This window comes from Squalius cephalus, assembly GCF_949319135.1.
Source record: "Squalius cephalus genome assembly, chromosome: 1".
NCBI classification, from domain to species: Eukaryota; Metazoa; Chordata; class Actinopteri; order Cypriniformes; family Leuciscidae; genus Squalius; species Squalius cephalus.
In genome coordinates this window covers 33,711,873-33,734,972 of record NC_137122.1, presented here as the reverse complement: position 1 = coordinate 33,734,972, position 23,100 = coordinate 33,711,873, and the positions used below count along the sequence as shown (strand labels likewise).

Here is a 23,100-nt window from a genome sequence, read left to right as displayed (position 1 = left end):
CATAGCAACGCTCTGTTTTTCATGGCAACGGTCTGTTATAGTTCGCAGCGGTCTGTTATCATATCAAGAAATAACAGACCGCATTCTACATTGGGATTCAACCAAGCCATGTAATAATTTTAGATAAGTGTTTTTTTTAGATCAGAAAGTGTTACAGAAAATCCCTGCTTTTCTGTAGCAGTCACACAGACAAAACACAGTGAAAAGTCTCTGTGATTTTTGTCTGTGTGTATCAGCACTTTTGAAGCAACAAAAAGGTATATAATATTATAGCCTACACCTTAATCAAATGGAAGTTATCGTGAGAAATGTGACACGAGAGTCTTTATAAAAGCCAACAGGATTTCGGCATACAGCAATGCCATTATTCATCTGAAAGTGTTGTTAGCAACATGCACATATTTCCTGAGCATTAGCACGACACCGTCAGCTGGATATAGAACATCTACAGTGACAGTTTCATTAAAGTCTTTCAAACATTTGTCTCTCATTCTTGTAATATGAAGTTGCTTTTGTGCCAAAGCGGCAAAGCTTCTCTCTCATCTGCGTGCACTTGTCTACTTTGTGGAGTGACACGAGCAGCTGCATCTGGGCGCCTTTTCAGAGTAGGAAGCCGATACTCATGATGTCATGATTAAAAGAATGCTGAAAAGACCGAGTGTAACTGTAAGGTATTGTTTGGCATGCTAAGTCCCGGCTCCTGGGGTGAGCTGTGGTTTTCATGCCCTGAAATGGCATGCATGTTGCGGTTGATAAAGGCTGACGCCCGCACTCTAGAGGCCTCAGATTCACACACTACGCAAACCACACACGGGTAGATGAAAATGGAGTGTGGGTGCATTCAGAACGAGAAGACGGTGCATATTAACGGGAGTTTGTTTTTGTCATGCTATGCTATTTTTGCACAGTCGCTAGCAAACTTCAAAGCCACTTCCACGCAGGGTTTTTGCACACGGGTACAATGCACATTGCTCTTTGTTGCATAAAACCTAACTTCCTTTTATTCCAGCAGCTGCTGAACATGATGATTACTGTGATTTAGTAATGAGTAAAACGTTCGACTGTTGTTGATTTCAATGGTTTTGTGCAGCAATATAGCCTGTTTGTATCAAGCCATCATCCTCTTTCTATCAAGCTTTATGCTGCCTTCCTTAAATATATATGTCAATATTTCACGACACATTTACCAAACCGAATAAAATATATAAAAATAATAACCTTGATCGTGGTCAGAAGCAATGAAATATTTTTTTTTTATCCCTAATGCATGCACTTGATATTTTTCAAATCCATGCAGGTTTACAGAAATTTAGGCATCCATCATCCCGGTCATAGTTTCCCAAGAGATCAATAATGCAAAATGACACTTTTTATATGCAGGCTCAAAGCGAAAGCCTTCCATTTTCTGTGTGATTTATTTCTGTGCTAGAAGCTGTCACCTTCCATCACGGCAGCTTTTATCACTAAATAAAAAGCCGTGCTATAAATCGCAAGCATCGTGGGTCGATGTATCACAATGCACTGATGCTCACGCTGCGCCACAGCAATCCTGCTCTTCATCTGACCAATTTATTCAAAGCATCAGGCCTTTATTTAACACAGGAGAGGTCAGATGACCTTCCAAGGTAGGTGCGCCTGGGTTAATGGCAAACAGCTGAAGCACATCACATTGTATATCCCAGTATTCATGGCCAGCTACACTTACCATCCAGCTCTGAGTCACCTTCATGCACATAAAGACTATTCAGACTCAGATAAGCATCACGGTAGCACAAAATCAATATTGTGTTTTTGTTGCTTCATGTCCTAAAACATGTCTTTTTTGATTTGTGGCACAGTCTTTGATTGCATCACTTGCTGAATGTTTATCTTTTTATCTTTTAGAACGTAGCTTAAGGATGACATAAAAAAATCCACACCTGTTCATTTAGATTTACATACTGCTCTTGTATTACTATCATGCATTTATAACCACTGGCATTTATAATTAGCCATTTAATGTGACTAGGTTCCCATAAACTGTTTATTTACGATACCATGCTGCATTCGGCAGCAGTTTTAATCTTCTATGTATTGACACAGAAAACAAATGCATCAAACAAAATTATTTCTATTGTATGTGATTGATGACATGAGAGCAAATGAGCAAGACTGATGGAGTCCAGTAACAAAGCAGAAAATGACTGTCATTTGTCCCTCTTCTATGGATCAATACGAATACAATGAATTCTGAAAACGTCATAGGAGGGTTTTGTTCCACCGCTTGTTTGTCACGGCTCTCATAACCAAATAAAATAAGCCGACGAACAGTTTAATAGCATCTCATGCTCCTTTTTTAGGGTCTCTATGCTGTTAGTACATTCCACTTTTCAACCACAGTCAGCTCTACTACAGTAAGAAGTCCTACGTCTAAAATCAAGAGTGGGAAGCTTTAGCGATGGCATGCAACACTGGCATGTATGCACATTTAAGCATTTTAAAGGCAAAAACAACATGTTTTGTGGTAAATTGAATCATAAATGGGTTTTGCTGAAACTCTAGTGTACATGGTCTGGAAATGTAAATAAACAGATCTAACTCGTATTATAAGCCATTATAAGACAATTCCAAACCTATATTTAAAACTTCAAACGTATATTATTGTATGAAAAGAATATAAGCACCAGTGGCAGAGCTTGTGGGTACCTGAATAGGTGAAATGCCAGGGAATAAGTGAAAACTAAAAATATTATTTCACTTTGTGATTTTGGTTGTTCAATCAGGTTAATGCAGGTTCCCTTGTTTAATATATAACATTTACTTTTACCTCAGTGTTTTATGTAATTGTTGAACATTTCATCCAACTTTTTTGCTGTTTTAAAATACATTTTTTTTACCCTTTTGAATTAAAGGGTTAGTTTACCCAAAAATGAAAACTGTGTAATTAATTACTCACCTTCATTATTTACCAATTTATTTACAAAGTATTTATCTTCAACGCATGTTCACGAGAGCACAACGACAGATGCGTGTTGTGTTGTGTTGACGCGAGAGCAGGGGCCTGCACCATGATGGTAGTTGAACAAACTCAGGATTGCGGAATTAGTTTCGAGTTGACAAAACCAAACCAATCCAACCAGGCTTTGTTGGTACCATGATGCTGATCATCAACTCTGTCAACTCAGGCTTTTGATTCTCAGTTTAGGAGTTAAGGTGTGACATCAGTAGCGAATAGCCAATCACATGCTGAGAAAGAGTGAAACTGCGATTCATTTCTCGCGAGAGAAGCAGCGCAATTCACTTATTTAAAAAAAGTATTAAAATATTAAGAACTTAAACAGATTTACACAGCAAGAAGAAAGCTGTCTATGAAAGAGGACAACTAAAAGAAAAAGTCTCGCAACTGTATATCAGTGCAAGTTAAAGTTGTGAAGTTAGTTTATACAGTTGATAAAGGAGAGAATTGAACATTTAAGCTCACATGTAGTCATTTTATAGCTTCATCTATTGATTCTAAAGCGTATTTATATTACCTTTATATATTTATTCATTTAAACTGTGCGTAATAATAATTGATAAGCTAAAATTGTACATGTGTGATCGATTAAGGGTATAATAATTACATAAATATTATCTAAATCATACAAATGTATTATTCTAAATAAGCATTACTAAAAGCCAGACGATTTTGTCTTTAAAAATCATTTGCTATGTAGTGACCTTTAATTTGGAGTAGAAACAGGTGGAGTGACTTTATCTTTTGCTCACAGCTGAATGGTCTAAGTTCGGTTTGGAACCTCTTACCTAGAACATAACCTGACCCGCACCAGGGTAGCCGTGGAGCGTAAGTTACTATGGTGATGAACACTGCTAAAAGCCAAACCACTTTCATGGTGCCTAAAACCCAGGGTTGGCCCAAACTAAACTGAAACCTGGCTAGCCACCTAAACCGGCTTCATGGTACACTCTCAGAAAAAAAAGGTACAAAAGCTGTCACTGGGACAGTACCCTTCAAAAAGATTCTAAAATGTACCATTTAGGTACTAATATGTACACTTTTGGTACCAATATGTACCTTTGAGGGACTAATATCCACTCTTTAGGTACAAAAGTGTACCTTTTGAAAAGGTACCGCCACAGTGACAGCTTTTGTACTTTTTTTTTCTGAGAGTGTATAGGCCCCAGGAGTTGGAGATTAATATTTTGTAAATAAATTGGTATATTATGTTGTTGTTGTATTTTTGCGCTAACAAAGCACTCCCGTCGCTTCAGAAAATTTAGGTTTAACCACTGCATTCACATGGATTACTTTTATGATGTAGCCTATTTACTACCTTTGAAAGTGTTAACAGTTGTGTAGCTGTCAATGGTGGGACAGAAAGCTCTCAGATTTCATTAAAAATATCTTCATTTGTGTTCCGAAGATGAACAAAGGTCTTATGGCTTTGGAACGGAACGACATGAGGGTGAGAAATTAATGACAGAATTTTCATTTTTGGGTGAACTATCCCTTTGAAAAAAATTGCGCACTAATGAAGTGGGTGGAATTGGGGGAAGGGCCTGAATGGGGTTGGTTTAAAAACACAACTTTTTATATTTTAAAAAGTAAAGTAAAATAAAATAACTGCGTTACAGACATTAAAGCAAATAATGTTACAACACTCCCTGGTCTCCCCTGGCATTTATTTAATTAGCTAGCTATTTTTCCCCAAAATAATATTTCTATTCAAAAGCCATGTTCACTTAATTGACTGTGACACCCACTAAAACCCCACCATAGATGAGCAGCAGAGATAAAGCATGTTTATTTCTCTGAAAATCAACCTCTTTCTTCAGAATCTTTCATGCGTCTATTTACGGTTATGTTGTTCCCATGACTTTTTTTTTCAACCATCGCCGTCCTCAGAACACAGTGCCAGCTTTGTGCTATTTAAAGATGGTGGGAACAACAAAGTGCGTGAACATTCTGATTTTGTGTACTTTTCATTATATTCCCTTTGTACCTAGCAGCTGTTTAAAAGTAACAAGATCTTTTTCCCATCAAAGATAAAGCAAAATAATTTCCCCATATCACGGAAACATACGGTCCAGGCGTCGAAAGATACAATAGCGTACAATTAAAATCAGAAGCACTAGGAACATAAATATGCATTCTACAATCTCATCTCATCTCTAATCCACATCAGCAAGCATGTAATCAGTCTTTCAATGGAGTTTGTTAAATAAATAAAGAAATGACTTTAAAATGATACTATTCTCAACTTCGAAGCCCTAAAGAACTCTTTTGATATTTAGGTTTAATTGCAGCTCTGATGTGCATCAGATCAGAGTGTTATTTGCATATAACAAAACACAAACTTGCATAAACGACATCATTACAGCAACAGTACATTTAATCTCACTATTAAGCGGCAGAACCCAAGCACACTTACAAGAGGGGGAAAATGGCTTAACAAGCCAATCTGTCGTGATATGTTTATGATCACAGAGCTTAAATCAAAGCACGTCGAGGGACTCCAAATGCTCCGTGCTGTATTGCGAATAATGAATGGTCAGATAAGTCGCAGCCTCTTGAAACTGGGGGGGTGCGATCATTGTGGCTACGACAGTTGTGTTGCGTGAGGGCCTTATTTCCCCATGCTGAGGACTGAGTGTCATGTGTGTGCGAACTCAGCCAAACCTCAAGGGGAGAAGATGGACTTAAATTCTGCTCTGGCAACAAAATTCTATTCTGACTGACACTTGAGGACCAGAAGTCAGTTGAAGCTGGCAGAAAAAGAGAGCGGGAAGGTCACGGGAGGTCAGGCGTGCAGGGTTATTGGGGAAGAGCTCATGTATGTGCGTAGCTCGGCTCCGGCTGAAACCTCTGAAGCATTGCCCTTTTGAAAGTCTGCATCTCAACTACTGAGGTACACTGCTGGTTTGTGATGAACCCTGGGATAATACAAAGCCTGAGTTAATTAAAAATGTCAAACGCTCTCCCACCCACATTGAACACCCCTTCAATAGGGGCTGATTTGAACTGCGTTTAATTTTTCATTGCAATAAGTTTAATTTCCTGAAAGCGCTCTCTGACCCTCAGTCTGATAGACGCTTTGTGTTAAGTCCCTGATTGGATTTCACTGGAAATGTTTAAGCCACAACAACATTCTTATTCACAACGTTTCTTTCCAGAGGAAGATTAAGGTTTTACAAATGGATTTGCTGTAGTCCTTGTACTAAAAACTGGAAAATAAGAAATAGTTGTGAAAAATAAGTCACCAAAATTTTCTTGATCATTTCTAAAGTTATATTAATTATTATTCTTTTTTTTTTTTTAAATGTATGAATGTCCAAAAAATGTAGTCTAAAGTTTTGAGGACTTTGAATTTAAATATAATATAACTGCCATTAATAGCTTTCATTTAATTTTTATTTTCATGGCTGTTGGGGCAGATATAATGCTAGTTATTAAATACAATAATTTACAATAAATACAATCATTCTGAAAATTAAACTGTAGGCTATATTTTCCAAAAGAAATCAAAAAATGTGTGACTCCAAAGAAAAATGATATGATGCAGGTTTAAACAATACATACACTTTGGCTTACTTACTTACTTGGCAAACGCTTACTATTCCTGCAAAGCTAAAAGAATTAAACCGTAGTAGAAAGGACAACATTTTTACTAATACTAAAAAGTATTATAGCAATGGTAAACCCTTACAAGAATATGGATTTTTTTTTTTTTTGCAATTGCCCTCAATAACTGTTAAAAAAACGCATGAATGTCCAAATTCAGTATATTCTGAAATTCTTATTATAAATCTGTCAAAAGTTCAGCCTTTGACACATTTCTTAAACCACAAGTTGGCAGTTAAATGTAGTTTGTGAGTTATCAAAGAAAATGATCTCGCCTATCGATTTCCTTTTAAAATAAAAAGACGATTATTAGATCTAGTGAAATATGCACCACGAATATCACATCTCACTGTATGATCTTTTTTGCGCGTTTAGATCGGTCTGGTCTACCGGCCGTTCTCTTGTCACTCACAGACAGACGCTGCACAGGGGAGAGAGTAGACTGACAAAAGGCAAACAAACTCATGAATAAAAGAGCTATGAATATATGTGATGGTGTAAAGTGGGTTGGGACACGCTGGCTGGAATGTGAATATCCTGGGGTATATTTGATCCAGCGCCCATAGCACACACAGACAGTGCATGATGAATGTTGCCCAGTGAGAATTAAAAGCTGTCATAGGAGCGGCCCACCACACTGAGATTAAGCCCCAGAAGGGCTCGACATCCTGGGAAGGTCTCTGAGCTCTGTGGCAGGTTGTCTCACTCGCCTGTCAAGCGCTGAGTTGTCACTGCTTATAAGACCGAAGGCACAGGAAGGCAGAAAGCTATATTCCCTGAGGATTTCTACCAAGGATCTCTAAAAAAAAAGCGAATCTGTAAAGCGCAATAAATTCTGTATCCAAACATATATTTCACATTGATGCTATTCAGAAGACAAGCAGATTTTCTCTTGTTAAGTGATGTAAAATAGGGTTGTCTTCTTTTTTTTTCAGTAGAGATCTCTAAGCTGTTTATTTACCTTTGGATGCACTGGAGTATTTTCCCAGTAAGCAGTTGTGCCTCCATAAAGTGCAGATAAAGCCGTAAAGTAGATTACATCTGCCCCAGGCAACCAATGTAAAGCATTTCTGTGACTGAAATCACAGATATAGGAAAACCAATGGAATCAAACAGGCACGGCTGAACCTAAGGGCATCATTTTTACTTGTGCATGCCGATTCTTGAAAAAAATGCTTTGTATAGGTTTAGCTCTGCCAGATGGAAGTGGTCAAACAACCACAGAAAAATACTTCTCTTAAAATATCAGGCTGGCATTCCCCTTGCACTGTCCGTCTCTGCTTAAATTTCCAGTTGTTTAACATAGCTGTCAGCAAATATGATTAAAATATATTTAAAGAGAAGGTTTTCATCTTTTACACAAGCAGAAATAATATCCGGCTTCATCATTATAATAACATTCCTGCTGAAATATTAAAAAATTAGGATTTCTATAATTTTTTTTTTATGTGAATGATTTTTACTATAATTTCAAACTCGTATGGCTTCATTTGTCCAATGTATTAGTGAACATATGATTTTTAAATAATTAAATAAATAAATGGGGAAGGTTATCACAACATCTTTACTACACTTAGTGCACAGCACTGGCATTACTTTGCCCTTGACTGTAAATTATATCTGTTGATAAACAGTAATCTTTATTGCTGATGGAGTAGAAAAGATTGCACTTTTGGCTAGCATCCACAACACTGAGCTTTTCTGTTTATTGCAGAGTTAGTGCAAAAGTAGATGCTTTGGTTTGTCTATTTTATGGAGGTTTTTCCCCGTCCACACTTTTATGAATGGGGGGGGTCTTACCTTCACTGAAAGAGAGGTGAATTTCTTTTGCATGTATTGTATGAAAATTATAGGGTAATACGTTTTAAAAAAATGAGTTTAGCCAGCTGTTAAAATATCAAGGTTAGATACAAGTATGTTGAATTGCATGGCTGGCTAAGGTCAGCTCTCTCCTCCCCCCCCTTTTCAGGACCTTGAGAAATGAAGCCCACTGACATACACTACAGTGTGTGGCCGCTACCTTTAGATGGCGCTGTTTCTCATGACACTTTCACATTTTTACGTTGAATCACGATCTTTTTATCCTAATAAAGGGCCTATTTTATCCACAGTAATCAATCATTAATGAGCTGGTGACATAATAACAGTGCAACAATTTCGACTCAATAGTATGACAGCAGGCAGGGTGAAATCATCACGAGTTGGTCTTCTTAAACTTCCACAAGCCTGTGATCGATCATCAATGAGGTGTTTGTTTGCTAGCAATTATTTTCCATTTTATGCACAATTATCCACTGAATTTACACACAGTGTACTAAACACTCCCATTCTATAAAAATCCATTTATTAGTATTCCATTCTTCTCAAACCAACCGAAAACATGTAAAACAAAACATGTACGGCATCAGATATGTTTGAGATTGTTAGAGATTGCCACAACAATCTTTTATCTCTCTCTCTCTCACTCACGCGCGCACACACACACACACACACACACACACACACACAGAGAGAGAGAGACTGCTATGAGTCATCTGATTCAAAAGCAACAAAGGCTGTGGGAGGCAGATCTTATCTTTATTTTATAGAATTGACCTTTTGCTAAACTGGCAGAGGCAACATTATATCATATCTTTGGTTACAATAAGGTAGGGCTTTTGTTACTTTTGGAACCTCTTTTGGTAAAAATGTGTCTGCCAAGAACATAAAAGTCTATTGTTTTAGGAAACTGATCCCTCATGATTGTAGGATATTTTCCCAGCATGCTTAAAAATAGTAATAATAAAAATAAATCAAAATTCACCCAGGCAAGATTCAATGTTTGTTTACCTAACATGCATACTTTTAGGCTATATATAATATGCCATATATATTCCTCATAAAAATCCTGCCAAAGGGAGAAAATTGAAAACACTCGGACATCAGCCATTTTTATTAATCATCGAATTGCAAGTTATTTATACTTTCTGCGCAGTAACGGTTGGCATATTTACTAGAAATTTGATTATTCATAACATTTATTTTCGTGGAATTGTGAACACATACCATATTTCAAATGAACTACAGTAGTCAACATTTTAAGTGGATCAAAAAAGTTAATCAAAGTTGTCATAAAACAAGAACGGTATTGTTCAAAATTCATGTATAACTTTGCTGAAAGGTTTTGATCCACTTCAAATGTTTACTATGTACATGATGCCTCAAGTCAGATGTCAATAGTGTCCAATACTAATAATGTTTGCTTATTCACAAATGTGCATGTATATATTTATATATAGGCTTATATAACGGCATGGCTTGTCGATAGTGATTGTGTTTCAATGCTTTAATCCTGTCATGAATTTTCTGGGAATTTGCATTATAATTACAAACACACCAACCATTTCATTGTGCAAAGGAAGTACAAACCAGTCTGACTTGCAAATTCAGGGCATAGTTGCTTATATTTGCACATTTCGGGAATAAGGCCTGTTACGCACATCATGCAAAATGTGTGTTTGTTTACATCTGTACTTTGCTTATTAAATTATTTAGTTCCCTTCTGGTCTGAATAAACAAAGATTTGCATCGCTCAAAAGTCTTCATGTCAAGCCCTGCATTACAATTCTCATTTGATCTGAGAATTGTATAGACTTAACCATTTACTTATTTTAATAAACTAACTTGATTGTATGAGGAGAGGATGCAATGAAACTGGCACAATTCTCATATCATTTTTCATTTTATTTTTGCCCTCATCTGAAGCATTCAGAGACTCTAACATGTTGTAAACTGACTGCAAGTTGAAGCAAAGTGTGTTAGTAAATTAAATACACCAGACATTTATCTTTTTAAATGTATTTAATAACGTTTTGTTTGGATACAATGCACTTTGCTTTGAAGCATATAAAATATTCTGATCAAATATAAATATTTGTGTAATAAAATAATGGGTAAAATACAATAATAGGCTCATGCTAGAGTTTAATGTGCTAGTCCCTCAACATATTTTTCTTGGATACATAATATAATATACTACTAAATGAACGCATATAGGCTTAAAAATATTGAACAATTATAAATTTACTTTAAACAATAACCATGAAAGGCAGAACCATTAAAAACATAAGCCTGGTATGTGTCAAATGTTTATTTCCACGACACGAATTCAACACCCACCTTAACAATAGAGATGATAGGTCTTCGAGAACAATGGAGAAAGAAAGGATCCTAAATCAACAATCCATGCTGATTTTAGGCATTGGGAAAGGCGCACGTATGCAACCAACATCCAAAGGAAAACAGGTATTTTATCAGTAGAGTTAAAATTGCCAACACGAACAAACCCGACTGCGTCTGCCATTTACTGTCGCTCCGCTGCTCATTAATAACAAACGCGTTCAGAGAGCCATGAAGCTGTAGGGCTGCACGGATGACCATGCATCGTCTCGAGACCAACGGTTTCCACGGCAAATCAGCGCTATTGTTCCCGCGGGTCCTTGGAGAAACCACCAGTCCTGAAGCTCAGCTTTTCCAGAAAGTGTTGTCATTTTGGTAGGGGTTGCAACTGAGGCATGGTCTTTTAAAACCTGACAATTAACGTCGGTCTTTTCCTCCTGTGTGACCCGTTTCCACTGCCTTCACGAGGACGCCTTGAAACCGCCTCACTGGTGAGGCGCACCAAGGGGCGGTTAGAAACCGCACCAGTTTTTTTTTCTAATCATCTTTTTTTTTTTTTCAGTGTGGAAAGGTCTCGTGAACTGATCGATTGATCACCTAGAGTTTGCGGTTCAAGTTCAGATGAAATCGTGATGGCATGCTTCAATGACTGACTTTGGAAGTGAATGGGTGGTTCAGAAAACTGGAAAAATAATCTTTGATATTTATTTCTTGAGCTTGTTTCACAGTCGGTGATTTGTCGTAGCCTATGTCGTATGCAAACCATCACACCCGGTTAATTAAATTTAAATAAATAACACGCTTTCGGTAAAGTGGGTAAGATAATCTCATATGTGTTGACATTATGCATTTTCAAACTTTTTATTGCCAAGATATGAACCTTCAAATAAGAGTATATTTCCATGTATAAAAAAAACATTTATACTTTGTGAAAAATATATTAAGCTAGTGATAAATTAAATAATAAAAATTGTATGGCCATTATACAAAAGCCAAAGCTTTTAACAAAAGCTAAAACTAAAAACATTATCTGGAGATATGGTGTGACAGGTTATTTTTCCGATTGTCTTGCATCCTTAATGTGAAGACGACTGTATGAAGAGACACTTGATAGAAATTTAGACCTATTACAAACTATTCTTGAATGTATGTGTCGCTAAACTAAATAGGCTATAACTTCATTTTATTCAGTTAGGCTCTCAGTATAATAAATTATGTTTGCGTTCTCGGGATTTCCGATACCAGAATGGAACGGTAAAAAGATCAGATAATAAAAGATAAAGTGTTGAACATAATAAATATATTAGATTAACGTCTAACTTTGGCTGCTCCCCCTCAAACAAAAAATAAATACAAAATTTTCGCGGGACCCCAAGCCCCCATTGCAATACACGGACGGACCCAACTTCGAAAATCCATTGGTTTGAGCTGCTAAGTACTAGGCCTACTACTACAACTCATACCATGAATGCTTTAGAGATTGGAGTAGTGTGTGTTCATTGAGTTAGCTATAACCCAAGTCCGCATCCGTCTTTTTTTAATGAGTCGAATTTGAGCGGCCTTGAAACTGCCCTCCAAAAATTCTTCGCTTGTTTTTGATCATCGAAGTCTTGAAGGAAGGGGAGCTTGAAACAGTTCAACCTCCTTGTTCCATAATTGGTTTTATAGAGCTGGAGAGGAGCCAAAGTGTTTACATGGAGTTGATTGACACATCTGTAGACCAATCACATGCTTCGCCGTAGAACGTGTCGCGTGAGATTCGCGGAGGCGGAGCTTGTTAAACAATGCTTGTTTCATTGCAGGAGAGTTTACCGAGCGCTACAGTGGTTTGAACGCAGGGCCTTCCCCCCCGTATGTGCTTTCGCTCTGCGTAACTACGGATGGTTTGTAAATGGAGTCTAAGAAATTTTCCACCACACGTCTCACGGATTTTGCGAGGAAACTGGATTTTATAAACTGAGTCGCCATTTCAAGTAAGATGTCGCCAGCCTTATCTCCGCACATGATCCGTCACACAGTAACATGATGTTTATGAAGCAAAATCGGAGACACTTTTAAAAAGAATGCGCTGCTTTCGCGATGAAAAGGCGGGGGAGAGTTTGACTATCAAGCTTTAGTACTGCTTTTATCGGCAACGCATTAAACCGTGTGTTCGAGCGATTAACGTTTGGGCGTAAAAGTTTCGTTGCTGGAAATGGAAACGGGAAAGTTTGAAACGTGGCCGTCGATCGGCTTGGTGTTGCCATCATGAAGCATGGCTGTATAACATACGCGTGTTAAAACTTTGATTCGTCGTGATTTTCATTCGTGTTTGTTTTCGTACCGATTACTTAACCTTGGCATTTGCAGCAACGCTCAAGCTACTAAAAGTTGCCGTGCGAAAAGGTCAGTCGAATAAGGCGTTATTAACTACAATTCCTGAAATAACAGCAAACACTACAACTTCATAACGTAATGCGTTAAATCATAATAGGAAAGGAAGAAGTGCAACCGCACAAATTATATTTTAGTAGCTAACGCTACCATCTGTTTGAAGTTAATAACGCCTAAAATTACGACGAGGCTGCAATGACATACTGTTCAGAAGGGTATTACATGATTCAAACTGTTTGTATCTGCATTCAAATCTAGTTATTATTAGTTTTCTGGGATAATACCGTCATAATTTAGATATTTATATATTACATACTTATGCGAATTATGCCGTAGCAGCCCATTTGCTGTAGACAAACCTGGTTTGTTTTCATAAACCTTTCGCAGAGGTAAATAACAGTCCGTTAAAAGGTAGCCTACAGTAAGCAAAAAAAAAAAAAAGAGAAAATAATAGCCTAGTGTTTTATAATCATCAACATGTTTAGTTTACCTAAATGGACACCAACCAGGCATTCGTAAATGGTGGTTGTTTACATGCGTCCGTTTTCTCGAAATATTGTGTTTTTGCTATTTCGTGCACGTCGCGCGTTGAAGCGCGTACACGGACTGTTCTTGACCGTTACCAGCCGACGAGGAATATATGTTTGTAATGCGTTTAAATGAGCTTATAGTTCACTTATTGCGCGAATAATCGGTCCAGTCCCCACCAAAAGGCTTGGTTTTCGCCCAGTATACTGCCTGCATGCAGATTACGCGAGGCATTGCCGTCTGTTGATCCTAAAACAGACTTTTCGAGAGTGATATTAAACGTTTTTTTGATGTCTGTTTGCAGCCTCACCACTCGCACTTGAGAAGATTACTCTCTTTTCCCAATGATCTAGTTGAGAATAAAACTGCGTCATTATTACAGCACTGCTTGTGTTCATCTCCCATGTAATTTTGGATTCAGTTCGGTAACGTTAGTGATCCGCAGCTATCAAGAATATTTTCTTCTGTTTTGTTTTTGTAGGTCGGCAGAATGCCGGATAAGGACACTGATTTCCCTGGGAATCTAGGGACATTATAGCCATTAAGACTGGCTCTTTCGGATTACCCCGATCGGACTGTTTCTTTGATCAAGTTGGGTCATTGTGGATGATGGATGGCCGAGACTTCGGACCCCCCAGATCTGTTCACGTACCGCCGCCCCATCTCTCGGGGCTGCCCATGGAGTCACACCGACTCGGCGCGGCCGCTGCGGCCGGCAGAATACCACCGTCTCCCGGCCATCTGGGCGCGGGCCACCCGGCGGCTCTACACACTGGGAAATATCTCTCATCGGCCATGAACCTACATTCTCACCACAGTGAGTTCAGTTTTAATTGTCCTCTTGTCAGTAAACAGCATTTTATTTGTTTTTAAAGTTAAAACTATAACGTCGCTTTCTAACTTTTCTAGCGTCTTGTAAACAATTTGCTGTGCTGTTCGTATCTTCGCATTTTTATATAGCTTGATAAGACTTTACAGAAATATGGGAAGGAATAAATAATGTTTAATAGTGTTAATAATTATTTAATGCACCCTGTTAAGTTTATGCGGAGGGTATAGGCTAGTGTATGTGCGCTAACACTTAAAATACGTACAATAATGAATATTCACAAAGCAATACTCGCGTTCGGCTACAGATAAGCACTTTCTCATTAGCGTTCAGCTGTCGTTATAAACATTTATGCGAACAGTTGTTTTTAAAAGCAGTAGACTAGCAGCGTTTAAATCACCCTTGTAATAATTCTTCTCTGTTCGCTCGCAAACATTAAAAAAATACTAAAACCACGGAGAGTAATAATGCATTTTGTCATGACTTCAAATTCAGCTGTTTGAGTAAAACACGAGGTCTGTTTTGGGCATAAGACCTGATGTTTTAACTAGAAAATCGAAAATCGCCAGTATAGATTTATGACTGAAATTGCCCCATTTGTTTTCCATCACTCCCCCTCCACTGGCTGGGGCAAACACTACAATTATTGCTCTTCTCGAGTGAACTATTGCCTTCCCTGTCACTCATTTAAGGCGCAGTGTCTGACCATTGTGTTTAGAAATGCTCTTTGAAGTCCACCCTGCATATTATGTTTGCTGAGATGCATTTTGTTCTGTAAGTGTTATGAAGGTCTTACGCAGAATGTATAGGGCTGAATTTACTGTTGTAACATGTTGATAAGTATAATCATGTGGGATTTAGTCATGATATTTGTTGTAGTTCTTTATTAGGGGAAACATCTGTATGTTGTGGACATTATAAGATGCCTAAAGAGTAACAAATTATTTTTGAAGTTAAAATATCATACCTAATGATCCTTTTCAGGCAAAATCCACTAATTTGTACTGCATATAGACATAGTTTACTGTGTTTAATTGGGTGGTGAGGAGAACATTGTGTTGCAATGTCCCTTCAAGGATGCAAAAAAGCTTTATTGTGAGGATATTGAGTTCAGAGAAAGAACTCATGGTGTATTATGTATTTCTGCATAGATTTGTGTTTCTGTTACTGTCTCTGAGTTATTGTAAAATGGAGGCTTCTGTCATGTGCACTAATTGAAATGAATGTGTTATAGCTTATATCGCTAAAATAATTCAGTAGCTATTGTTGTTTATTGTTATAGTTGTTAAATTCTAAATTGTAGGTCTTCATTAAACAAAGGACAGCGTTAATGATGCAACCTAGAATAGCTTCCTTGTGTCCTGGGGCTGGACCCAATGCAAATTACTTGAAACAAATGTAGAAGAAACCTCCATAAGGCTGTCACAAATGACAACAATGCTGGGATTGTTTGGGGAAGAAGAAAAAATCAGTGATGTTCCAGTTTTAAAATAAAAATGGTGTTCTGTGTTGCATCACTTTTTATATAGTGATTAATGAAGTATCAGACTTTCTTTTCCTTTTACCCCATCCACTAGATGTTTCACTCTGCAGATGTCAAAGAACCTTTAGATCTCTTAAGAAAGGAGATTTCATTTTGTTTAGGGGTGTGTATTAGATGTCGACAGTTTACCCATCCATATTTCCCATCTACCTGAGAGAGCTTTGTATTAGTTTTAGTCACCCTACCCTTCGACTACCATAACATTTTTACATCGTTATTGGATGCATTACACTGATAAGATTTGGGTATAATAAATGATATCACTGCATCTGACAACACCTTACCATTGGATGATTAACTTTCAGAGATGATGGTTTTATTATTATTGCCTTGAGCTTTGAGTCATCTATTTTTTTTTTTAAGAATAAAAAATTTTTTTTGTTGCATTGTACAAATACGCATCTAAGTGCAATTTCTTACAATAATCATTAGAAACAAGACCTTTAAAGGACATGTGGAGCTCTTTGCTCACAAGCCCAAATATATGCTCTTGTTTATTTTTTGATCTTGCCATTATGAGTGCTAAAACTGCATATTGAAAGTTTGAAACTAAATATGTTGTAAGTTGTCATAAAAAATACAACTACAACTGTTTGTGGCACTAATCTATCACGCAATGTAATTGTTATTCTGTATAAAAAATATCATTCCGACTACATTATATAAGAGCATTTATTTTAAGACGTACCTCTTCCAAGTGGACATCACACTGACTTCTTTCTCACTGAAATGTTTGTTTGTATTTATGACCCCTCCCCTAGTCATCTTGCGTAGTTGTAATAAGTGTCGGATACATCATGTGTTTATAGAATGACTCAGTTTCCTGGGAACTGCCTGGACATTCCATTCTTTCCAATAATAACTGTTCAATAGCCAAATTTCCTCTGTTTGAAAGAGAAAACAGATTTCAGTCTCTTGTTCTGCCGTTCACCAGATTCTATGGAATATGTTGTTTTTTCGTGAGTAGATGCATTAGTTACTGAACAGGATGGATGGAAGAGTTAAGAGCAGTATGTAAGCATGCTAGAACTCAAATTTGTTCAATGTTCAGTATGCTGCGCAGTGTCAGGAAGTGAGGTTTTTAAATTATATTTTCAAGCGCTTTATACACGGACATGTTGAAGTTGTAAAGGAAGGCTGCTTTTGAACCCCAGTCTCAGTGCCAGGTTACGAGTATAGGGAGGCTTCTGGTTTGTTGGATTTAAACCAAGTCACATGGTGGGACTTGAGGTGGCATGTGAGCAAAACTTCATGCCTGAAATTTCATGTGGAATATATGAAAATATGTAATTTGAGTTTTGAATGTACATGGCCTTGTACATGTGGGGTGGAAAGAAAGAAGCAATCTCATTTTGTGCCATATGTGTGCTTCCCAACAGATTCAGAAGTATAGCCTACTGGTTTAACCCAGCCGTTGGTAATGCTGCATTACTTGCTACTGCTCTGCTGTTTGATTCTGTAAAACTTTGTAGAATTTTCCACTGTTCAGAAGAAAGAATAATGCAGTAGTTCTGGAGAGGATAGAACAGTGTAAATTAGTAATTTAGTTTGTTATATTGTTTGTCTCTTACATGAGGAAAGTAGCTAAAGCTAAATTAAATGTAAGTGTCGCTCTGTTTTTAGAAAGGGGTGGTTGAACCTTTAGGAGTTTTTGCACCAGCTTGTGAAGCAAACATGCACAACATTGAACACTCGTTCCAAAAATTTCATGCATGAATCCAAGTCACCAGATGGCTGTTATTCTTGGATTTCAAAGTGACAACATTCTGTCCCTTAACTTTAATGCTTAACATTGCTGTGATGGAAACCTTTTTACTGAAATGTAGTTGCAGAGCATTTCTATAGGAAATGCTTTTTTCCCTCCACAGATGTTATCTGTAATATGTCCTAATAGCAACCAATTTGTTTTTTTGCAATCTGACAAGGGCCCTATGCATGCAGTATGAACTGTAAATCATCATAATGTTAATAGAACTAGTTCTTTTCTTTCCTTTTTTTAGATGTATTAAAATGGGAAAATGTTATATTCAATGGCATGTTTTTCTTTGAGTAATGTAATGTACAGTTCAGATTCTTAGAACGTTGCACATTTATCTACTCGTTTGATTTGCTTCTAAAGATCAATTGATTCAAATATGTTTTGAACACCTTGATATTTACAGTGCAGCAATTTAAAAGCATCCCGCAAACACTGCAGAAATTATATGAATCATCACCCAAAGGGCCGTGCTTTTGGGCGTCTATAGGAAATGCCAGCCATCCGTTGAGAGCTTAAAGTGATGGTTTGAGAAACATGAATCCTGGAGCATTTTATTGGTATGAAACCTGCCCATCTGCTGGTCTTCACATTTAACAAGGGACATCACACTGAACGAGGAATGTAGCAAAGCATTACGCATAGCACTATATGAGTCCCCTTTATTTTATATATGATACAATATGACAGTGTAATTAATGCAGTTGAAAGCGATTTGCATTGGCACATTGGAACTTGGTGAATTTACTCACCTTCATGATAACTGTAGTTTAGGGACCGTAGCATTAACATGGTTTTTCTGGAAGGCGGATGAAGGAGAGCAAGCTTAAGTTGTGTAATACTCAATTTCTGGGCAATGACTGACATGTTCAGAGATTGTTAAAGGATGTTAATCTACCTGAGGATTATCTGGCTTTCTAAACTTCAGAGAATGATTCACTAAGTTCGTTTTGACTTGCATTTTCTAGTTGATGGTTTTTCCTTTCTCATTGTCTTGGGGTCAGTAGTTGTCTATTATTCAGATTAAACGATCATCCATTATTATTTTTTTTACTTCCTTGTCTTATATTAGTAATGCTAGCTTTAGCATTTGTAATAGTCTTACTAATAGGGGGATGTTAATGTTTGTTCGACGTGCTGATTCTGCTGAACATGAAATGTATTGCATGAAACTTGCCTTTCTACTCCACAAAGCACTCGTTTAACAGGATTCCCATGCAACTTGAATTACTGAAGCATCATGGGAAAATGCAAATCTTAGCTTGATATGCCTTTGAAGTGCGCTGCCTTTTGGAATGTATGATTGATCGATTTTCATATGCCGCATCAGAGGATCCTGGAGTTGCAGCCCTACTGGTGGTTTATGGGCTGTTTTTAATAGAGGACCCTGGTGTTTGGCCTCAAGATAGGAATGACTGCCTCCACATGGTTCACTCCCCTCTAGATTTTGGGGTTGATTTTATTGATTCCTTTTAAGCACCCTCTTTTTGCGAAAACCCCAAATGGCAACTCAGTTTTCTGTAAAACGTTCTATTTTTGAAGAACTATCTTAGCACTTTCCTGTCGGTCCACTAGCTTGCGGGTATCCAGAGCTGAGCGTGAACGTTCCTGTTGTGTTACATTTGTTATTTCAGCCTTTTCGGTTTAATAAGCTATACATTATACCGTCGTCTTGATGACTTCACCAGAAATGGCTGCGCTGCTGTAATCAGGAAGGGAACAAACCCTTATTTATACCCTGAGGCTGCTTTTAGGGGGGAAAACCACTTGTAAAAATGGCCTTTACCATCCAGGTGTTATCCTTTCCTGCTCTGTATGCTGAGGTTTCAAGGTTACAGGAACCTTCCTATAAAGTGCTGAGAGGGGGAAGGAGCTAAACCAGTGATTTGTTGCTGTTTATTTAGCAATGGGATGCGGCGAGAGCCGAATTAATGTGTGACCGTCCTCGTTGCTGCTGTCTGGTTCTATCACTGCAGTGGAACTTACTCTGTGGTCTGCCTGCAGCGTGGGCCGGTAGCGGGCCGTAGTAGACAGTATGAGACCTGTCCTTCATTGTGATCTGCTGTGACAGGCGAGGAGCTCGGCTGAAAGAGTGAATGGCAAAATGCAGGAGTCCAACCCCCTCTTGTCCTGAGTGGTATGGAAGGAGAGAAGGGACTGATGGAAAGAGAGCAAGGGGGGAGGATGTGTGTGTAAACGTCCTGCAGCCTTGACTTTCCTCTGAATTAAACATAAAGTGTTTAGTGTCCTGCCGCGTAGACCCCATTTGCTCATCCTGCATGGGTTATGTGCTGCGCACATTTGAAATAAAATGCCCCGGCTGTTAGACATGCTCACATGAACGTGCTTTATGAGGAGTGCTGAGAGTCTCACTGGAGGGTGTTTGCCGCTTTATTTTTCTGTTTTAAGTGTCCGGATGATTCTGAATTTTCCTTCTTTCTTTTTTTTCCCTCATTATTTGGAGCTCTTTTCCCTGAGTGTTTGATCTTTAGTCTTTCTTCATAATGCTGCCCGAAAAAAATGCAGAATTTCCTTTAGAATGATCCTATTGTACAGCAAGAGTGGGAAATGAAACATCCTTGATTTAAAATCTGCAAGAAGTGGCAGTGGGGAAAAATGTTATTAAAATGTGATTTGGCGTGATTGGAAGGGTGATTATGAGGGCTTTCACACTGGGGGGGGGGGGGGGTGGGGGCACGTTTGCCAGGGTCCAAACCCGAGTGCGTTTGTTCCAGGCACACCCTGCAGCGTTGGTCTGGTTTCACACTCTTTTGATTCTATCGAACCTCGGGGCATTTGCGTTCATCTTACGTCATCACAAACATGATTACAGGACGTGGGTCAATATAAAGTTGTTTTTTTTGGTGCTGTTATACGCAGCAGAGTGAATGACACTTGCATCTTGTGTATATGTGTGTTGCAAGAAGGTGGCTTTCTGCTGCTTGTAACTGACTGTTTTGAGGAGACTGCAGATTGCGAGCCATTCATTTGCCTCTCAGATTGCACTCATGCGCGATTACACTGCACGCTCATTCTCGCTCGTATCCCAGGGAAATTATCACCGTTGTCATTCCCTACATGTGTTTTGTTGAACTAATGAAGCCGGCATCGTCTAAAACACATGTGCATGTTATTTTACTTCCCATGTCCGAGTTGCTTTCACATTCACCCGAATTGCACCACGGTTCTGATGTGTCCGAACTCCTAGAGGTAGTGTCGGGTTCGGCACTCCGATGCGCTCCCGGGTCCGTATGACCGCTTTCGCATTACCAATTTTTTATGCAAACTGTGTTGCGTTTCGAGCAAAATACTGCCAATGTGAGCACCCTAGATCAAGTTTTTATGTTGCAGAACCTCATGGCCTAGATAAAGCACACCATGTCTGTTGTTTAATTTGGATTTCTTTGCAAAGCAGAACAGACAAAGCAGAAATAGCTAGCTGATTTATGCCATATTTAGGTTTGCTCACTCTTCACATTGATAATTGGGATTCACGTTAATTATTATTATTGTTAGGGTTATATTATACTTTTATATTTCTTAATTTTTTGTGCAGGTTTGATTTTCAAACCTTTGCCCCAATGAATGCTTTGCTGGAAGTTCTTTTGTAAATTGGTATCTAAAAATGATTTTATAGGCTGATAATGACATTTTACAGTACATTGAGTCACTAGCAGTAATAATTAGTGTTCTCATTTGAAGTTGCTGAGGCTGCATGTGCACACGTGTCTGAAGGATGGGCCAAAGGGCAGTGAGGGTGGTGGCGAGACCGGTCTGCATGAGGATGGGGTAGTTTGTGTCGGGGGAAGGGCCATACAGGGTAGCAGTGACCTGACCTCGGATTAGGCCGTGCCTCTGAAAAGCTAACAAAGGATGTGAAATGAAAGCCAGCACTACAGCCCTTCTCTCATATCACTGACTCCAGTTACAGTGCCTGGAAATAAGTGCTGAAGACGCTTGTACTATTTTAGCTTGCCCAGCTATGGCAAAAATTTACCAAATGCATACTGTTGTATTCATTTTAGTTTCATTTACATTAATTATTTGGTACTTTGTTCTTGTTTTGGGTTATGTAACTACTTTTACATTGAGAAATCTTGATAAAGCAATCCATTTATTAGTATTATTTATTAGTTGCATGGCTTCTGATCAGCTGTGAAGTCTTAGAAGGAAAAAAGAAAATTCCGTCTAAATTGGATTAGAACTTCTAGAATGTTTTCCTGTCACTTACTGTAAATGGTCGTTTTTATTTGTTTAAATAATTTTTATTTTTATTGAATTCATTTGTTTTTTAAATGTGATCATCTCATGAAGTAATGTGCTATTTTGCCTTTTCTATTTATTTGTATTAACTATGATTAATAATAATAATAATAATAATAATAATGGTGAATAAAAATAAACCCTTTGTTTACTCAGGGTTTTTCTCCTCAGGCATGTGCCATCATGTGCTAATTTGTCTGAGGAAAGATGAAAGGGTCAGGTGAAATCACGCTCCATGTGTAATGTCTGAAATGGTGGGATCTTGAATTTGGATACAAAGCCTTATTTTCCATGTCACTGAAGATGTACAATGTTGTTCTTGTGTAATGAAAAGGTGATGAGCAGCTTTTCTTCAGTGCAGATATTAATGTTAGAAGGGCAGTGCGTCACATCGCACAGCTGTTTGAAGTAGATATGATGAGAAAGCGGTCGTATACTACAGAGCTGCCTCTGTGTGTGTTTCATGCTGGTTTTTTTCATGTTTCATTGTGGGCAAGTAATTTCAAAGAATTTCATCGCATGCGTACACCGTTCATTGGCCACAAGGTCGCGACTCAGTTCGCTGACAGTACCTTAAAACAACACGCTGTGAACAAATGCTACTTTTGTAACTTTAACAGCTTTCTCTCTTGAAAGGAAGGATTGAATGCTGGTGGTCATAAATGTGCTTGACCTTTCTATTGCTGGCTCATGCTTCTCCCTCTCCTGGTAACCAATCAGGTGTTGGGTGGAGCTTGAAGGCAAATCCTCTGACAGCAATATTACTTTTTTTTTTTAGATTATTTACTTGGAGTCTTTGTATATCAAGTCTGTTTAAATAGTAAAGAAAAGTACCTTTTGTCCTGAATCATTTACTTCCCATGTGCTTTGACTAGGCCTAGGGTGTCGAATGGGTGAGGGCAGAAATATGCTAATATGGGACTGTCCGTCAGTGGTCGTGGGCGGAGCATGAGCATTATGACATCATATTGCTCAGAAAATCCAAACGGCCTGAGTGTTTAGACTTTTTGAGTATTAAAAAAAAAAGAGTGAATGGATTTTTTTCATTG

General features: G+C 38.1%; 1 protein-coding gene across 6 annotated transcripts in view; it reads left to right on the top strand.

Annotated features, from left to right (window-relative positions):
• Positions 1–12,537: 12,537 nt before the first annotated feature.
• Positions 12,538–23,100, top strand: part of tnrc18 (trinucleotide repeat containing 18) — a 65,367-nt gene continuing 54,804 nt past the window's right edge. For all 6 annotated transcript variants that reach the window (XM_079872037.1, XM_079872033.1, XM_079872036.1 and 3 more), the window contains exons 1-2: positions 12,538–12,732; positions 14,142–14,477. In XM_079872037.1, the coding sequence (XP_079728163.1) occupies positions 14,267–14,477 (211 nt within the window). In that variant the 5' untranslated portion in view covers positions 12,538–12,732; positions 14,142–14,266. The remainder of the gene's footprint in view (positions 12,733–14,141; positions 14,478–23,100) is intronic.